Source organism: Lycorma delicatula, chromosome 4 (assembly GCF_047948215.1).
Source record: "Lycorma delicatula isolate Av1 chromosome 4, ASM4794821v1, whole genome shotgun sequence".
Classification (NCBI taxonomy): domain Eukaryota; kingdom Metazoa; phylum Arthropoda; class Insecta; order Hemiptera; family Fulgoridae; genus Lycorma; species Lycorma delicatula.
Window position 1 is genome coordinate 119,545,647 of NC_134458.1, and position 20,591 is coordinate 119,566,237.

Genomic DNA, 20,591 nt, shown 5'->3' on the forward strand with positions numbered 1-20,591 from the left:
TTAAATTAATTCTGTCTATATTATTCAATATGAATTGACGTGGGAATAAATATTTCTCAAAACTCGTCATTAAATTATGAAAAGTGTGCAAAAGAAAATACAATAAACCGTGACAAAGTTACTTTTGAAAAGTAACAAAACTGGTAAGGGATTTAAAATTCAATTACGTCACTGGAAATTCACGTGACTTTTCAGCCAATCAGATCATTCCACATGAGGCACGTTTGTGGAGTGCTCAAAGCGTATTGTGGCTGTGGCATTAGAGAGTTGCGGTTAGGTCTTAAAAGTTACTCGAAATTAATTCTTACTCCCAAGTTTTACTTAAATAACCAAATTTAGTTTTATAGGAATGTTAAGTGATTGATTTTCTGTAAGACTTTATTTGGATTCTTTTTAGAACTGTGTGCCATTTTAATCAAAAGTGCAATATTGTCCATTTTTAAGGTTTCATTACACGTTATTCCCGTTTCAAGTTGGCATTGGTTAGTCTGAAATTGAAAATGTCATCGTTCGTGGTCGCGAAATGTGATGTAAATAAAACGTGTTCTTATTTATGATAGTTAAGATTTTTTAATTAATTGTATACTTCCATTAATTGTGTTCGTTCTAGTTATTTATTTATTTTCGGCTTGCATTATACAATAAGTAAATTTTTCGGCTTGTTAAAATTTTGTGCTCATGCTTAGAGCTTCCGTTATTAGGATAGGTTCTGAGGTAAGTTTAACCTAATCTTTTTGTTGTAATGTTTGAAAGGATTAAATAATTATGCACAAAACATTTAAATACTAATAAGCTTATTATTTATGAGTGGTATATTATTGGGAAAGATTGATGGTTACTGCAGTTTGTGCAATTTTAAAGAAGGAAAAATAACTGTTCATCAAATAGGCCTAACCTAATTTTAATATCTCGCAAGTGTGGCATAAGTTCTTTGTGTTAAAAGTATTCTTCTGGTTATGGTATTTTCTGTATTTTGTTAGGTATATCGGTCAATTTTGGTAATTTATTTTTAGTATTTTTTTATTATCCGCGAAATTTTAATTTTTAAGAAAATTGACATGCTGCTCTGTGTTAACGTAATATGTTATTTGTAGCCAAAATTGTTCCTTTGTGGTAACGGTAAAAAGTGAACTGGTAAATATGAAAGAAGTAAATTATTAAATTTACTTGTTATTACTTGCTTTATTACTTGTTATTAAATTATTACATGTATATTAAAAGTGAATTAATTAGTTTATTAAACGCTGTCCATTAAAAAAAAATTAGCTTGAGTCTAATTACTGTAAGTTTGATCCTGAATTATAAATTAAATCCAAAGATCTGTTAATAAATGCATGACTATTATATTATATACCTACCAAATTAAGGCAAATGCATTTATTACATTTTGATTATATTATTGAGTTTATTAGTAGTTATAGTGAATGTGAATTACCATATTTTTCCCTTTGTGTGGAATTGGTTTAATTTTGTCTGTAAGTAGCAGTTATATGAAATTGTCGGTTTTTTTATAAATTTCCTTTATACCATAAATGGTGTAATTGTTTGAAAAACGTTTCACAAATATTGTGTTGTTATTCTATTTGATTCACTTTCTAGTTAATTAAGTTTTCCACTAGCTATTAAATCAATAAATTATAATTTAAATCTTTTTATGAAAATAAAACATGCTTTAATTATTATGATAAAACTGTTGTCTTTATGTAGAGGGGTTTTTTTAATAAAAAAAGTACATTTTATTAGTTAATATATAATTTGAAAGAATGGGATAGATCTTAGCATAGGTATGATATTTCTCACCTAATGAGAATTGTTTGTGGAATTTAGAGTACGGGTCAAATTTTCTAGATTAGATGTATTTCGTTGTAAACATGTGTTCTGAAAGAATTTGAATTAGTTTACTTAAATCATTAAAATTTTCTTAAAGAAATAATTTATTTTTCTGATGATTAGTAATCTAATATTGACATTCTGAAGTTACTGTTTTATAGAAATTTGGTCGTAATTTAAAGTCTTTTTTTAATTGTTAAATAATAGTACTGACAACTGTTTTGCTGCTTTTAATAGATATTCTTTAAAATAAAGATTGTAAGTTATTGGATAGGATCTAATTATATGTACTTTTATTTATTATTGCTCACAGTTACTTTTTGTGATATTCTATTGCTATAATCTCTATTTCAGTTTCTCCATACTTTGATTATTATTATTTGCTATTTTATTAAAAATATCAAAGCAGCATTATAGTAATATTCTTTGTTACAGATACATAAAATATGTACATTATTATAAATTTTTAGTAAAATAAACTGATATTAAACAACAAATATACATATGAGACAAGGATAACTGTGGGTTAATTGCTTTATTAATCTTTACATTATGTTAGATGTACAAGTTACAATATTTTCTCATACATACAAGTTGGTTTTAAGTAAACAATTATCAATGGAAAACCAATTTTTTTTTTTTATTAAGTTTTTAATGTTAATTACTAGTAATCTTAAGTCAGTTGTGTAGTTATTGCATAAGAGTAATATTTTGGTTTGCTCCATTCCCATCATTCATAATTACATATTTGTGGGTTGTAATATATACTGTACTAGTAAATGATTTGGTCCATGTGGTAGGATATGTTATCTCTGTTTATGTAAAATATATGTTAACATATTACTTATATTTAACTATGACCTACTTGATAAAACATATTTAGTAATTTGCTATGTACATTGTTGTAATATTGAAAATTCTGTTTGCTGATATTTGTGTGTGAATTTGTTTTGCATTTAATCTATTACTGTGTATATTAAGTGGATTTATTTAGTTTTATAATAAAATGAAAATCCATGATGTTTTTTATCATTCTCCAATTACTTTAGAATCTTAAATTTTTTTACTAAAGAAGGTAAATCAAGATGAAATCCTTTCATAATCAATAAATTTGTTAATTTAATAGAATTTGGTAGGATCTTAAAAGAAAGGCCTTATCTTATTTTTCAGTAAGTTTTTTCCCCTGAAACTTATGACAACATTTCATAAAGTTATAATGTAATTATATTTATTCTAGGCACTTGAAAAATGGATGCAAACTTAAGATGTTTACTGCTCATGGTGGTTTTTTTTTATTTAAAAAAGTTAATACACTTGTATCAGTCATTGAGTAATGTTTGGATGGTGCATTTATTTATGCTTGGCAACTTCAAAATAACCCACCGGTTTGGTCTAGTAGCGAACTCGTCATCACAAATCAGCTGATTACAAAGTCAAGAGTTCTAAGGTTCAAATTCTAGTTAAGGCAGTTTATGAGATGTATCAAATAATTATTTGTGCTAGTAACTGTATGTTAAAATAACTGGAAAAAGACTGTATATTAAAACAATGATAGATGAAATATCAGATTTCTTTTTAAACTTTTCCTTTGTAATAAAATATTTAAAAGAAAAGGTATTCCCCTTTATCTGAATTTGAATATCTGAAACATGAAATAAACTTGCTTTTTCACCAGTATCTGGTCAATTCTCTCTCGATGAACATTTTTCTTACATATATATTATACATACATATGTATATATATATATTGGTTAACTTATTCCTTATGTATTTTTTTATTTTTTTTATATATAAAACCATAAACATGAATAGGTTTATAATGGCTTAAGAATCATTAAAATTACGTAACTCCCAGATTAAGTTTAAAAAAGCCATACCAATTATCTAAATATTTACAGAATATAAGCCAATTTGTTTTTGGAAGATGAAAATTTTAACAACCTATTTTATTTTTTAATTGTGTATTAAGAAGTTATTTTATTATTGAAACTTTTATTGGAGTGGCAATTCACTGATGATTGAATTAAATGATGGATTAAATTTTGAAAAAAATTTATTGCAGAATTTTTTAAAGTATTGTTATTCACTTACAATTTATTTTGAGCATTTTTATTTTCTTTATCTTTTTATTTGGTTTTAAGAAAAACATTTATTTCATTTGTATATTACAGCGTTGTATTGATACTTTAGTATTATGGTTGAAATGTTGGCTGCTAAACTATATCTTTGTGGAAAGTTGCATAGACAACTGTAATACTTTGGTCACACCAAGAAAAGTTACACAAACCATCTTAGGAAGGTTGGGATGAACCTGTTTATTAATTTGTCTGACATCTCTACATCTTTCTGGTTTTTTGTTTGTATATCTCATATTGCCTAAAAAAAGTTTTTAAAAACAAGCACCTTTACTCACAATTTATATGCAACCTTTCCTGGTGCAGCTACTGTAATGGTGGTGTTATTCATTCATTTATTTGGGCAATGAATGAAATAAGCTTGATTAATACACATAATGAAATTTTAGATGAATTATATTTGTTTCTTTGTTAATTGTACTCAAATCCTTTAACCATTTATTATTTATATTTTTATGGTTTGGGTTGAGGCATAGATCTTATTATACTAATGGACCTGACATGAGATTGGCTGATACGGATTTTCACATAAACTCAATGCCATAGGGGCGCAGCGGCAAAACTTTGGAGAGATGTAACAAGCTCAAAAAGACAGTCTTATTCTTGGCCTCCTTGAGCAGTACTATCAATATTAATAATGTATTTGAGGTTGTGGATCCACTTCAAATATTACAATGAGTTGCAATTTCCAAGAAGAATGATGAGGATCTACAGGACCTTCTGTGTTACCATTAGCGCCTTTTCCCTTAGCTCTTTGCAATGAGACCAGGATGGGAAAGATGTAGAAGTCTGCTTTATATGAAGTTTTCCCAGTTCATGAGAATACTTCAGATCTCAAGCTTGGTATAAGTGTGATTGATGGTGGCTGTCTTTTGCATTGCATTAAGTGAAGTACAGGCTCAACTTTCTCCGTTGTCTTCAACCAGTATGTGACTTACATAAAGAGAAACTATAGTGAATGCTGAACTGTTGTTTTTGATGGCTACACAGACACCATCAATAGCACAAAACGTGCTGTGAACAACATCATCAAAGCACCACAAAGACGTCAAGTTGACATTGATATCACCGAAGGAAGGCAGTGATGGTTCAGCAAGAACTTTTCCTTGGTAATGAGAAGAACAACCCAAGTTCATCAGTATGTTGTCTCAGATAATGATCACCAAGGGAACTGAAGTGAGGCATGCTGATGCTGACAACAATTATGCAGTGTGGACTAGAAAAAGCAGCATCCAATGAAAATGTAGTTGTCATAGATGAAGATGTAAGTTTGCTGGTTTGGTAAGTTTGCTCCATCTGAAACCAACTTTCTGTTCGTCAAACCAGAGAGAGGGAAAGTGGAAAGCAGAACATATTCCTCCTTGGAATTGCAAAAACTTGAATTCACTGAAAGCATCCTTTTCATTCATGGGTTTATTGCGTGTTACACTACACTACCTCCTCCATCTTTAGGAAAAGCAAGTCAATCAAATTATTCAGCAGGGACAGCAACCTCAAAGCCATATCCAACATGTTCTTCAAGTCCTCTTCAATACCACAGGAAGTCACTGAAGCCGGTTAGTGCATGTTCATCTTGTTGTACTATACCCATGAACAAGATCTTAACACCTACCGATATTTGGCTTTTCTCAAGTCAACTGCTAAGGTCAATCCAGAGCTACCAGCTGTGCTACCCACAAGAAGCTGTGTCCAGCAGCACTCTCACAGAGTATATCTGCAAGTTCAAAACTGGTTGGACAACTAGTTACTAATTGCGGGTTGGGCGAAGGGCGTTGATGGAAATCTTCGACCCTTTACGACCATGTAACCTGCTGTCCCTCCATCCATCCTCAGCATAATTTTTTGTAATTGCATGACAGGCTGTGGGCGCATTGTAGATATCACAAAGTGGGAATCCACTGCACAACAGTGTGTGGGAACTGCGAGGGAGCCTGCACCAATAGCCCTCCAGTAGACAACAAATGCCTGGAGGAAGAAGAGATCGACGACCCTGATAAGATGATTGTTTGATAATATGACCCTGGCAACATGTTAGTATTAATGCTAAATATTCATTAAGCATGTTATATAACAACAAAATGTGAATAAATCATGATTTTTGAACATGTTGTTACTTTCTTTGCCCTACAACTCCGAAAATATTGGTCCTACGTAAAATATGCATAGGATCATTTTTGTAGGAAATTTTGTCACCTTTGGCTTTTATGTATACAATTTTTTGCTACGAATGATAGTTTCTGATATATAAGCAAAAAACTAAAAAAAGGTCACCTTTAAAGGCTCTTCTTCGAGCTCATCCCCCGTACACCAGGACTTATTATTTCCTTCAAATTTAGATACCAATGAACAACTGTGCCAATTTTCAAAATGGGACTTATTTCACTCAATTTATGTTGCTTGACTGGTCTGTTAACCTCCTGAGTGTACAGAATATATTTAACACTTAAGATGTGTTACTTTTATTAGGCTGATTGTTGACAATGATTTATTTAAGAGGAGCAGTGTATTTTTTACTATGAAAAGTTAAAGATTTTGTGTTAAAAAATTGTCATCCACATCTAGAATTTCAGATGTATCACTCAGCAATACTAATCTTAAAAATTAAACTGTCCATATTGTTAAGGTTGCATACAGTTCCTTAACTCTTAATTGCTATTTTTGTAAATATGTTTGCAGTAGATCACTTGCGCTTTGGTTTACAAATTTATTTACATTTATAGAAGTGCTTAGTATTATAGGAAATGTTGAACAGCCAGTAGTTTATAAATGTTTATAGTTGTCAGAACTAATACCAGTCTGATTCATGTTTTATTGGAGATATTTACATCTGTAAAAAAATAAACTCTTTTTTGTTTGCCTTATCTGCAGTACAATATGTTTGCTTTTATAGTAGGTACTTCTTTTTTTACATGATCTGAATAATTTTTTTTTTTTACACAAGATCAGCTTATGTTAGTATGTTGTATGTTTTGATAGTATGATATTTTTTCATGTTTCTCAAAGTTAAATTAACGAAAATAAGAAATCAAATCAGAATAAACTTGAGCTAAATGTACAGTTATTAAATGAAATGTTCATTTACATTAGAATGTATTGATCTGTTAATGGTTATAAAATTTTGTCATTGTTAACTGATTAATGCTATTGCATCAGCAGTATTTCTTCCACATTGTCTCTACTTCTCTTGTAATTTTGTTTGTATGTAAATTAGACATGAATACTTCCCTTCTAAATTTTTTCTTTAATTCTAATTTTTTATGAACTAGTTTTATTATGGTAAGAAGTACGTATATAAATTCATATTTATGAATCTATAGTTATTCATTTATATACATATGCACATAACATATTCTAATTATACTAGTTAATTACATTGTCTGTAAATCTAGATAAGAAGTAAATCTACATTATTGTTTTTTGTGTTTTTTATAGTTATAAGTAGATATGTTAAAAGGGATGAAATATATTTACTCAATGAGTTGTCTAAAAACTTTTGACATGAATGATTAATTATTGCCTTTTAACTACCATTTTCTGTTATCTACCATTCATTTACTTTTCTTTTGATTGAGTGTTCCATCACATCTATTTTAATATCCAACTTTCTCAGTTTCCTTTCATTTTACATATTAATTTCTCTCTGTGGTAAATTTAATTTTAAAAATATTTTCTATCGGTTTACTTGGAATGTTTATTCCATTCATTTAATTAATCTGTAGTCATGCCCTTAAAATTATTTTTTAAATTAATTTTTGGGTTTTTCTTCAACTTCCTTTTTTGTTTTGAGTATTAGTTATTATATTAGCATTTTAGTTGTATGCTTTCATGGCCATAGTTATATGCTTTTTAGTCTATAAAATATTACAGCCTGTTATCTGTTGAAAACTAGCAACATTATGCCTGTATAAAGATTGCTTAATCTGTAAAATGTTTCATTTATATTCTAGGTTATGCAAAGTAATAGTTTTAAATTGATTGATTTAGAAGTCGAGTGTTATGGATTTTCTTTAATTTTATAATGATTAGAAATATCAATAGGTCTTCAATTTTTAATTTGATGTTTGAAAAAAGGTATGAATTATTAAAAAAATGAATTATTTCTTTGTTGGATGAGAAATCCAATAAGTTTCTTGTATATGTTAACAGGTATTTTATGTTTTAATAATCATTAAAATAAAATTGCTTAGAATAACATTCATGTAATGTTTTAGAAATATGAAAATAATCAGTTAATTAATTTACAGTAAAACAAGTATTTTTGAAATAGTTTTTCACATAGGAATAACTGCAAAAATTTTGTTAGATTGTAGGTTATAGCTAGTAAAATAAACCGGTCATTTCATTATAAACTATTTGTCTAAACAGAGTGGAATCAGTTCTGGGTGTGTAAAAAGTTTTCTAATAGATATCTGTTTAAGATTGAAGAATTCATACTAAAGAATCTCTTATAAATACGAAATCTTTATTGTTATGCAAGTGGTATATTTTGATGTTAATCAATGTATATGTGAAAAATTGATGTTTTGTTTGCATATTCCTTGGTACTTGTTTAAAATGTTTATATTTAAAAAAACTGAATTACATTAGTTGATTGTCTTGATTTATATCTGTTTCTGCATCATGTAACTACAGCTTTACAATGCTAGAAAGTTGAATTTATTATAACAATGAATGGAATTTAATGTATGCTGTAACTTAGTGTTTCTGGTGATGGGGAGGCTTAAATAACTCTACAAAAAAATTATTTTAATTCGTTCAAGTTGAATGGTAGTGGTGAACTCGTCATTGCAGATCAGCCGATTTTGAAGTCGAGAGTTGTGAGGTTCAAATCCTAGTAAAGGCGCAGTACTTTTTTTATATGGATTGGAATACTAGATCGTGGATACTGGTTTTTTTTGTGGTTGAATTTCAAAGGCTAAAGAGAAAAAAAGAGGATGTATTCTACAGTAAATAATAGAAAAAAAAAATTGAAATCATAGAAATATTACTTTTTATGTTTATCATATTTTGAACTTTGTGTATGGGTTGAGAAAAAATGCCAATAGTTATCCACTGTCCATTAGTATTTTTAATTAGAGCCCAACAGCAGAATTCTGACTGAGGACAATGTCAAGGAGCCATTATTGTTAAAATGTAAGCGGTATCAGTATCCAACCTTCCGCTAACCTGTACAACTCTGACACACCAGATATGATGTACAACTTATAGTGCATGATATGAGTATACCTTTGTCTTGACTTTCAGTTCTGTATTATATTCGTTATGTCTTTTCCCAAATCAGTGCCCATGTAATACAAAAGATTAAATTTTTTAGAAGTGGCAAGAATTTATTTGAAAATAATTACTTATAATATATTATTGTACATTTTTGGATGTTTGACAAAAATGTTTAAGTTAACAAAATTTATGTTATATTCTCAACAACAAAAAATAAATTCATTTTTTGTTAAGCTTTGCTGAGTGTGTAAATGAATATTTGTAAGAATTCAATTTTTTTACAGATGTATGAGGCATTACTAATTTTTTCTTTTTTTTTTACATTGTAGTTATTATTTCCATAGTTGTGAATTGAAGTTTAAAATTAATTGTAAAATAATTGTTAATTTAATTTTATTTATTTGTTAAAAATGTTAGTTTTTAAAAAATTAAGGATCATATTTACTTTGTTAAAAAAAAATTAAAAACGATTTTGTTGAATAGATCATTGACATCGATTTTAAACTTGATGTAATTTAGACTGATTAAAAATCATAGAATTTCCTGATTACTGTGGTATAGTAAAGTTTACTTACCCCTTTTTAGTGCAATGTTGATATAGGATATTGTTAGAAAAGTTTTTATTTTGCTTTATATACTCATTTGACATGACAATTATGATTGGCGTGGTATAGTGAATGTAAAACATTTTTACCATTTTTTGTACCATATACTATACTCTCGTTGTCAGGATAGTGCAGGTGGTTAACACTAACTTTCCTGTGTGGAAGTCTTTAGTTTGATACCAAACACTTGTGGCTCCTTGATACTAACCCTAGCCAGTATTATGCGTTCGCTTCTAATTCATGGCAAATCCTGGTATGTTTATCCATACTTGTTCAAAGTTTAAAATGTGGTTCTAATAAGAAATAGTAGATTAATTTTTTCTTCTTTTATTCTGTAAACAAATTACAAAGACAAGAGCACAGGCTCTATCTCTGTCTCACTCTTACCATATTGCAGTCTTTTTCATTTTACAAATAACTCTTCTTTTTATAAATATAAGTACCATTATTCATTAAATCTTTCAATTTCAAAACTGTCCAAAAATTCAATTCCATTCTTCATTATTAAATGTGTTCTAAAATACCATAAATGTGAATTTGTTTTCCTTAATCTGCCCTAATCTGTTGTTAAAATTACTTTTTTATTGATGTTCTAGATGTTACAGAACAATTAGGTTATTAGGATTTAGATTGCTGCCCCCTATGATCCTGAATTGATTACTTCTTTTCTTACGTATGGTTGATGTACCATATACATTTATAAATTAAATGTTTCTTTTCACCTTTAATGATAAATATTTTATTTACATAAAGATAAGTGCATTGATGTAATTTAGTTAAGGTAGACTGCAGTGTGAGTTAGTTATACTTTAGATTTTATTATTAATTTTAACTTTCTGCTTATGTCATTATATTACTGATTTTAATATCTTACTCCTTTAAGAATTAAAGGTGAGATATTTTTTATATGTATGTTAACTCATAGTAAATTAAGTAAATCTTACAAGAGAAAGATTTACAATCGTTGATAAGTGTTGTAGGCTACGGTAACCTTGTACCGTTTTTATTATGCAACTGAGTAACGTTTTAGGGAAATTTTTTTATTTGTTGGTATCATATTATAATGTTCAGATACAAACATAAAAACGGGCCTATTAGTAAAGCTTATTGTCTGTATTGCATTACCACATGTTAAATGTTATTCTATATAAGTAAGTCATTACAGGTGTATATCATTGATCTGAGTTTTTAACACGATCATTGGTTTTTGTTAGATTAACAGGTGAATCTTTTTATTGTCTTGATATTTTCTTTATGATAAGATTTAATTACCATTTAAAATAATTTTGTTCTAATTCATTATTACTGATTTTCTTAATTATATAAGTATGTACATTTATTTTATACTAATAATTATGCTGCTAGTTTGAAATTTTTTTATAATTTTAATAGGTATAAGCCATTATTAATTTAAAAATTGTCTAATTGGGATTTGTGTTTTGTGAATGTATATTTATTTTTTGTACATTTATATTTTTTATGAAAATGTATTACATGGAGTCCGAAAAGAATAAGCAGTATAAACTTCATTTTCAAAATAATATTGGGTTTCTATTATAAAAAAATTAACCACTGGTGTACTGCAATAGTTTAATTGGCTACAAGCAAAAGAACCTGCTCAAGACCTAATTACTGTATAGCGTTGTGTGCCTCATTCAGGGACAACATTAGCAAAGGAAAATGAGTTTGAAAATTACACATAAATTAATGTGTTGTATTATGTGGGAAAGAGGAATGACAACTTTGATTAAGATTGTGCTGCTTGCTGTAATGTTTTAAGTTTTCATTCGGCCGGTTTTTTTCAATATTACAAGCAGATTACAGATTTTACAAACCGATAAAAATTTATTTATTTTTTTATATTTGACCAGCGATGAAAATCATGTATAAGTAACCCGAAAATTCAGAATGGGTTTTTACTTTATGGAGAATTGGCATGTTGTCATCAATGGTGAAAACATCATACTCATCTTATTGGATTTAGACTGTTTTTCCATCATCTGCACCTGTACTTTTCTTAATTTAGAATCAAGTGTATTGTAGAGCTGGATGTTTGTTTATTATCTAGAAGTGTTATGGTTTGGAGGAGGTTCAGTTTTAGTGAGTAAAATTTGCTGTCGCACAGTTTCATGGATATATACTGATAAGGTTTCTTTATGAATAAGATTAACCAATTTAAAACGTTAGAAGTGGTTAAATGGACTGATAATTATATATTTATTTTTAATGGACACAATTTATTTTTTAAATTAGAATATTAATACTTTATATTTACTCAGAGTAAAACATGTGATAGGAATACATAAAAGGAGTAATTTAAAAACGTAAAATTTTGTTGAGTTATACATTTGTTAACATTTATATAGGTGTGTGTATTTTTATTTGTGTTCTTTATTTATTTCCTACATAGGCACTACCATTTTACACTTTAAAATATCTAACCCTCTTTTTATTCTGTTGAAACAACAAACACTATGTTAATGATATTTAAGTGAATGTAATTGAACTTTACACTTTGTTTCTAATTATTAAATGACCTTGTATTTACATTATTTTTTGTTATGGTTATAATAAGCCTTCTGTTTTAATTTTTTTACCTTATAATTTTTTGATTTGGTAACTGTCAATATTAACATTTCGTTGTCATGAACTGTTTATTTTTTTCTCTATATAGTTTAAAAATAAAATAATTCTTATTAGTTTTTTTTTTTTTTTATAAGAATTTTCATTCACTTTGATTGTGTTTTGAAATAATTCTGTTGTAATGAAATAAGGGGAACTGGTCATTACTTTATAATTTCTGGTCCTTTGCAACAGTCATGTGGTACTTAGATGGCAGTTAGATGGTGGTAAATATTCGTATCAATTTTCTACTTTACATAACTTTAATTTTGATTAATTATGCAATTCCTTGTTACTAACTGCAAATACATAAGAGGTGGTACTGTAGGTGCAATTAAAGGGATTTTGTAAGAATCTAAAGCATTTAGGTATTGTGTAGTTACTTACGTGTTTCAGCACTGCCTTAATGCAGTGGAGCATGTAATGTTCTACAGGGTGAGTCTCAAGTGTGCATAACATCTATTAAAATGTTATCCTGCTTTGTAAATAGGAATTTAAAATACAGTGGGCAGTAGTAAGCTAATTGATGTGTCAGGTAAAGCAGCAGTGATCAAATTATACTTGTTTTATCAAAATTTTGAAAGGTTCTTTACATTATGTCGCTCAAAGAAATCATTTCAGTAGTACAGTAGAATCCAGAATTATAACTTAATTATTAATTAATTATAAAGAAAGAAAAAGACTTCGAGAATATTATAGAAGATTTATCTTGAAATTGAAGAGTATGTGATATTTACGCATAAAGTTTTATATTTTCAGTAAATCTCCAATATTTTGTTTTACTGTAGCACTTGCAGTGATGTCAGTATTATCCCAATTTAGTACACTCTATTGTACATTGACTTAAGTTGCTGATCACTCAGAATAGAAGCTTGAGCATTTAAAATGATTTCAAATAAAATTGTTTTTGAACTGATATCTGTACTACTTTGTGTGGGTACAGAATTGCCTTAAATCCAGATTTGATATCAAAAATAAAAAAGAGAGAAATTCTTAGTGATTTGAAATGTTGATAAGGTGAACAGAATAAATAATAGATTCAGAAAAAAGTTATGAAGAAAAAATGAAGCAGTTTTAGCAGTAGTAAGTGAGAACAGAAGAGATCAATTTATATTATTGGAGAAGAGAGATGTTAATTTGATGCATCATATGCCATAAGAAGATTTAAGATAAGTTATTTTAGAAGGATCTTTATGTCTCATCTAAAAATTGATGTATTGTAATTTATTGGTTTTTATTAAAACGTATTTTCTTAATTTGTTAGTAAATTTCTGAAATGTGCTTTAAACGCATAAAAATGAACATTTAACTTTTTTTTAATGTTTACTGATTTTTAAAAAATTATTTCTTTGATTTTCTCATGTAAAATATGAAGTATAAATGTGCATTGAATATTTTTACTAAAAAGTAGTACAGAAAATTCTGCATTTTACTATTTTTAATTTGATATGCAATATATATTTACTTTTATCTTTATTTACATAATAAATGTCTTTACAGTGTTGGCTACAGGCTTATTTAAACATTTGACTTTTCTTTATTTATTTTATTTGTTAAAATGTACACATTGTATGGAATTTTTACTTAATTGGATCTGGGAAGACCTAATATGCTAATTTATATAATGTCAATTCCTGCGGCCAGATATTTGAATGCTATTTGCTACATTCTGATATTCTAACAGTAGAATTTACCTCCGTGTTTTAACATTAGACAAATGCTTTTAGGTAATTGTTTTCTTATTTTCTTTTAATTCAACTGTAATTTGATATGACAATTTTTATTGTAGGTTTTTTATGTACATCAGTTACATCTAAAAATATTTAAAACTAGAGAAAGTTAAGCTTTCTATATCTTGGTTCTCTTAAAGAAAAAATTTCCGGAAGAAACTTAATAAAAATTAATTTTTTTTCTTATCTTATTTTCTTTTCTCTTGTAGTAGTAATATAACGTGTTGCTTCATTTCACTTAGTTGTTTAAACAAACATCTTATTCACTAAGAAGGTCTATGTGCTGTGTAATTTTGTTTAATACTATGATTTATAGGAAACTGTAAGAAACATTTCATGAGCAATTTGTTGTAACAGTTTTACCATGAAAAATATTATTCTTTCGTTTCTAGTATTTTCCTTTATCCAAAATGTTCCCACACCCGTCCTATTATAGTAATGAAAAGTGTTATATATAATATTTTCTTAAAATTTCTTAACCAACTATTTTTGTTTGCAAATTGCAAATAGCCATATTAATTATTGTATTCTGAATATTGAAGTTGGTAAAGTAATTTTTTTTAATGATTTATTTCATGAACAAATAAGCAGATATGAACAAAAGAGCTTCTGAAATTAATGAAAAGAAAAGCAACAGATAATGATGGTTGTTTGGTTTTAATAAAATAATTTTATTCTGCTCCTAGGTTATGTTAATATTTGTTTGGTGTGTGTGATATATCTTTATAATATCTTTCAATGAAAATTTACCTTTAGAAGTAGTAAACTGTATACATTTTTAATTCTTAATAACTGTTAAAATAAAAGCTAATTGAAATGTTTGTTCAGATATTACTCTTGGATAGTTTCCTTTTTTTCAGTAATGTTTCATGTACCATTATTGACAATTCAGTTGCTTATAGAATAGAAAGTTTTTACAATTTTTACTATTGTATAAAAAAAATTATCATCAAAGTTTATAACACAGCCTTCATTTATAAATAAGTCACCATTTCATGTGTGTATTTTCCATTTAAATACTATTTTAACTTTTAAAAAATTAAAGTATTTCACTGCCTTAAAAGAATTCTTTTTGACATTTTAAAGAAGGTTATTACCATTCCATTCCAATTGTACATTGAATAATCTAGTAGTTATTTCAATTGATGAAATCTATATCTTTATCTTAAATATTAAGTATGTTTTATTTTTTTTAACTGTGTTTACTTTTTTTTCTTCTTCAGAACGTGTGTTAACGGAGGTTGTGCCGGTGAAACCAACCACCCACAATGGAAGACGGCCACATAAAAACAGTTGAGGAAGTTCTCAACTACTTTAGTGTAGATTCTGAAAGAGGTCTAACTCCTGATCAGATCAAAAGGAATCAGGAGAAATATGGGCCTAATGGTGAGTAAACTTATAATTTAAGTCTTTAACTATTATACCAGAGCTGTTTAATTTCACTGAAATTGGAATGATTTTCCTGTTTAATTTCGCTAAAATTGAAATGATTATCCTATTATTAAATATTTTTCCACCATATTGTAGTAAAATCATATCCACACAACTTATGTATTCAACTAGCTAGGATTGTTTTTTTTTCTTTTTAAATAAATTGGTATAATATTGTTAAGCTTAATGAATACTAACTAAATATCAATGTGTATCGATGACCTTGAATATACATATTGAATACTAGTAATTTATGTCCCATGTAACACGTTCATGGTTTGTAAATTTAAAAAAATCATTGTGTATTTTTAATAAATAGATGCCAGTTGTTTATTTGACACATAATTTTATATTATCCTTGGCTAAATTGTATTATATTTTGTGGGTTTAAATATTTTATAATTTTATGGAAGTATAATTAATTAGTTTTTAGTAAGTGTATGGTTTTCAAATTATTAATATCATAACCCCAGTAGCATACAAACATTTTATTTGCTTGCCGGTATAAGACTTTCAGATTCATGGATTCATAAATGTTTGTTATGTAAAATATAAAGTCAAGTATTTGTGTCATTAAGTATAAATGTCTTCCCTTTGTTGACCAATAAGATTATTTCAATTTAGAACCAATTTATTTTCTTAAAATGGAATAATCAACAATTTTTTTTTACATAAACCTGTTTGACCCAATTTTTTTTTTTTGATTCACTACTGTTTTGAGTTTCATTTTATAATTGTGTAACATATTTAACACAATCTATTGAAGTAGTAGTTAGATTAACGTTTTTGTTTATATTGAAATAGGGCTTAAATTTCTAGTAAGCTATATTCATATGTTTCAATAAACTTAAACTACAAATACCGTTTTCCTATACCAAATAGATAATTTTTTAACTAATTTACAACAGAAGGGAAATGATGATTTATTGCTTTACTAATCTGTCCCATACTATGTGGATCTACCATATTTGAAGTGCCTGAGATACAAAACAACACTAGTTGGTGTTGTTCATTTGTGAGTAATAATTTACACTATGCATGATCAGAATAAATGTGTCACTTTTAGTACCAATTGTAGTTTTTACCAATATACCTGGCATGGGTTGCTTACTATTTTTTTGTGTTATCTCTTGTAAGCTTGTTAATAGTTATATAAAAGAAAAAAAGAAATTGGTGTTTAGCTAGTATATTCTTTGTGTTTATTTGTATGTAAAACTAAAGCTTTACTGATAATCAGTTTGTAAAAATTTCTTTCACCTTTTTTTTAAAGTTTGTCTTAATCTTACTGATTGGATTTTGAATTATTACCCCTAATTTTCTCTCCTTCCCATTGAATCTTCTTTAGAGCCTGTTCTTCATGAAATAAACAATAGTTTGTTTACACCTTTTATTTTTTACTCTATCTTTCCACAGTACTTGACTGTTCAGATTCCATGAGTACCTTGCAAGCCATTATGATCCGGGTATTTAGTTTCCAAGTCTTGAATTAATTCTGATGTCTTAATGTATTCATCGGAAAGGACTTTAAAGCAGTCAATACATATGTACTCCAGACATCCTGTTGTCTGTGATATACAGTCTATCATCTCTGAAATGGCTCAATGAAGTAAAACTGTGAGCTTCTGCTGGATCCCCAACCATATTGGAATTTTAGGCAATGAGCATGCTGATCTTATGGCAAAAAAGGCTTGTTTGCAGCCTCCTTTCACTAATTACATAGTTTTGAACAATCTATTTTCTGAAGAAGAGTATGGTTCATGATGAGTGGCAGAGTGAGTGGATTGCTACCATCAATAATAAACTTCATCTAATTAAGGACACTTTCACCCTGGAGCTCATCATGCAGGAATAACTGTCGTGAGGAGGTTATTATTTATCGTTTGTGAATAGGGCACACCAGGTTCACTCATGAATATCTGATGACTTACACTGATGCACCCGTTTTGTGTTAACTGTGACTGCCAACTGATTGTACACAGTACATACTTGTGGGCTGTGTCTGTTATACGGCATTGCATTGGACATTTAAATTTGGAGCTAATATCAGAAATACTTTAGGAAACTATATGACTGTTATCGAATGTCTTAATGATTTCTTAAGGTAGTACATCCAAATTTAAAAATTTGATTACTCATTCAATCTTTCATCTATTTATGCCAGATGGATTTTTGTTCTTTTAAGATAAATTTTAATTGTGGTTTTAATTTGCATTTAACATATGACATAAGCATTTTCATCTATACTATGATTATATATATATATATATGTTAGTGTTTGGGAGCTATTGACAGACATTTTGTTTTGTGCTCAGGAAAAATAATAAACCTTAGCCTTTTCTGATTTGCTGTCAGATTCATCAGTTTCCATTTGTGTTATCTCTTACTGATTTTCATTCCACTCTATTGGTTAAAATCAATGCACCCAGTTACTGTGAGCTTGCTTTTCATACTTTTTCATTCTTTTCTATTTTTCTCATTTCATTTTCTACTTATTTGAAGTATTTTTTTGATTTTGAAATAATTAAATTAAAAAAGTAACTAGATGATTTTTTACCAAAATAGAATTCTGTTGTGTAATTCGTAACAGATTGAAATAAAGTTGATGTTTTATTGTATATTTATTTTCGATGTTATATACCCAATTTGGATTTTATTTTTATATCATTAAAGATTTTCCTGTGCATACATGGATTTATTAACTTTTTTAGAACTGTCATAGGATGTGGTATCCTTTCAGCCTGTGGTTTTATGTAAAATTTGATGTCTGGTAATATTTTTTCCATGGGGTTGGTTTTGTTCTTTAATCTTTTTCATTCAATTTTTATCACTTTATTGTCATTGTAGAAGTGATTATAAAAGGTAATTAAATAATTTTAAAAAAATCACTGAAATAAAATTATGGCTTTATATTATAATTGCCTAATTAATTGATTTGATAGAAATATTGGTAAGCCATTTTTTATATTCTAATGTAAACAAACTTACCAGAGGGGATGAAAAGAAAGAAATATTTTGTATATTTATCCTTTATTAGCAATTTGTGTGTATTTTGGTCTTATAAAATTTTTATTTTCTGATATATTCACATTTTACAGTTAAATTGTTTTACGATATTGTTTATTCTTCTGAAAGGAAAATCTTTATTTGAATATTTTGCTTGAAATTACTAAAACGATAATAATTTAATGTAATAAAAATAAAAACTAAGTCACTAAATATGTTGTTCTAAAATTGTACCTTAATATTCTGTGTATGCTATGCTACTATAGAACATTTGTTGGGCATCAGACATTTTGATGGTCTGCCAGCTTCGTTTATGTGGGTTTAATTCTATTCTTTTGTGTTGAAAGTATGTGACAAACTACCCATTTTTAACTCATCAAAAGAGTTTGCCAACATTCGAAATAAGACAGAACTTTTAAATGTATTGAACTCATCTTGTATTTTAATTAATATTATTATTTTTTAATTTTAAAACAGTTCAATTCTGAAAGTAATGTTTTTTATCTGAATTTTTTTAATTGATTTGAATTTGTAGAAATTGTGCTCAACCTAACCCATTTTATTAATTATTAGTAGTTATTTGTAAATTTTTCATCCTAATGAGTTAAAAAAATACATTACTAGATTTATTTATGTAGGATTACCAGTAAGGAAATTTTGGCATCCAGATATTGTGGTATTAGGTAATAATAGTTTTTTCTTATTCATTAACATTATAAAAAACCACTTTAAGTTATAAAGTTACCTTTTTTCTCTTACCTGTAAAATTGCAATTGATGACCACTGTTTCCTACCCAAAGGGTAATTGTACCAAGTTATTTGCATTTCTGTTAAGTACTTTACAGAAAAAAAAACCAAGAATAAAGTTGTTTTAAGGTAAAACTAAGTTGTATGCTAGGATAAAAAATTGAAGATAAATTGATTATATAAAACGTATTTTATTATTTTTACTATCATAAAAATTTATTTAAATGATATTTGTATAAAATGAGAAATAAATTTACTCTTTCATTAAATATTTGTTAAGAAATATTATTTATTGTTTTCGTGAAGGTAAAGAAATAAATTATAATATTACAATAAAATTATGTGTGTTAAAGAAATAAACATTTGGATTGTCAGCATTTAACAAAAATTCACATACCATGTAAAGTAATTTGTTTAGAAATGGAATTATTTATTTTCTATAAATAAAATAATTATTTTTTTTAAGTTAATGTGTCGCATTTAATTGTGACATTTTTATTTAATATAAATTAAAAATAATTTTTTGATGTAATGACTTTTACTTCCTTGTACGAAGTAAAGGAACTATTGTGATCACAAAAAAATTATTTTTAATTTGTTTGACTTTTCGTGTTTAATATTCATTTTGTGGCAGATGCATAAATAAACTGATATGAATCAAAATAATGCGTTATTGTGGAAAAAATGTCGTCTTGGTATTACTAAAATAAAATTTCTTACAGTTGCTAGGATTCCCTAAAAAATATTTTAACTTTTACATAAAAATCATGTTGTGGTATCCAGATATCCCAGGTTCAAATCCCATTTTCAGGCATAGCATCTTTCATAGGCTATAAAATTTCTTTTTTCATATTCCCTGGAGCAAGCTTTCTTACATCTCCATAATGGATAGCCTGATCTTTATAAACAAAAACTTACAATGCAGTGCAGATTATCTTCTTAATTTCACTTGATGAAACCTTATTTTTATGCATTATGTACCAAAACTACAGTTCAGAAATGTGTTTGATAACAAGAGATACCATTGTCACTTTGAAAATTACTTTCATCCTCGAGAAAAACAAACTTCCATGGTACTGTTACTAAGTGAAGAAAAAAGTAAATTCCTGTTGGCTTTGTTGATCAAGCCAAATATACTGTTCCAAATCATGCCAAGGACCACCAAAATGCAAGTTATATTCAGAATTACAAGTGAACTCTCTTCAATTTAGGGACTGGTTGTAAGTGTGCGTAATTTTTCTTCAGAAAGTAAATGCGACTAATTCTAATAT

The 20,591-nt window shown here is 27.6% G+C and overlaps 1 protein-coding gene across 5 annotated transcripts in view; it reads left to right on the forward strand.

Moving 5' to 3' along the window:
* Positions 1-20,591, forward strand: part of SERCA (ATPase sarcoplasmic/endoplasmic reticulum Ca2+ transporting SERCA) — a 180,647-nt gene that overhangs the window by 27,497 nt on the left and 132,559 nt on the right. For all 5 annotated transcript variants that reach the window (XR_012756167.1, XM_075364067.1, XM_075364066.1 and 2 more), the window contains exon 2: positions 15,363-15,525. Coding sequence is in view for 4 of the 5 variants with exons in the window: in XM_075364067.1 (XP_075220182.1) it covers positions 15,408-15,525 (118 nt within the window). In the remaining variant the exon portion in view is untranslated. The remainder of the gene's footprint in view (positions 1-15,362; positions 15,526-20,591) is intronic.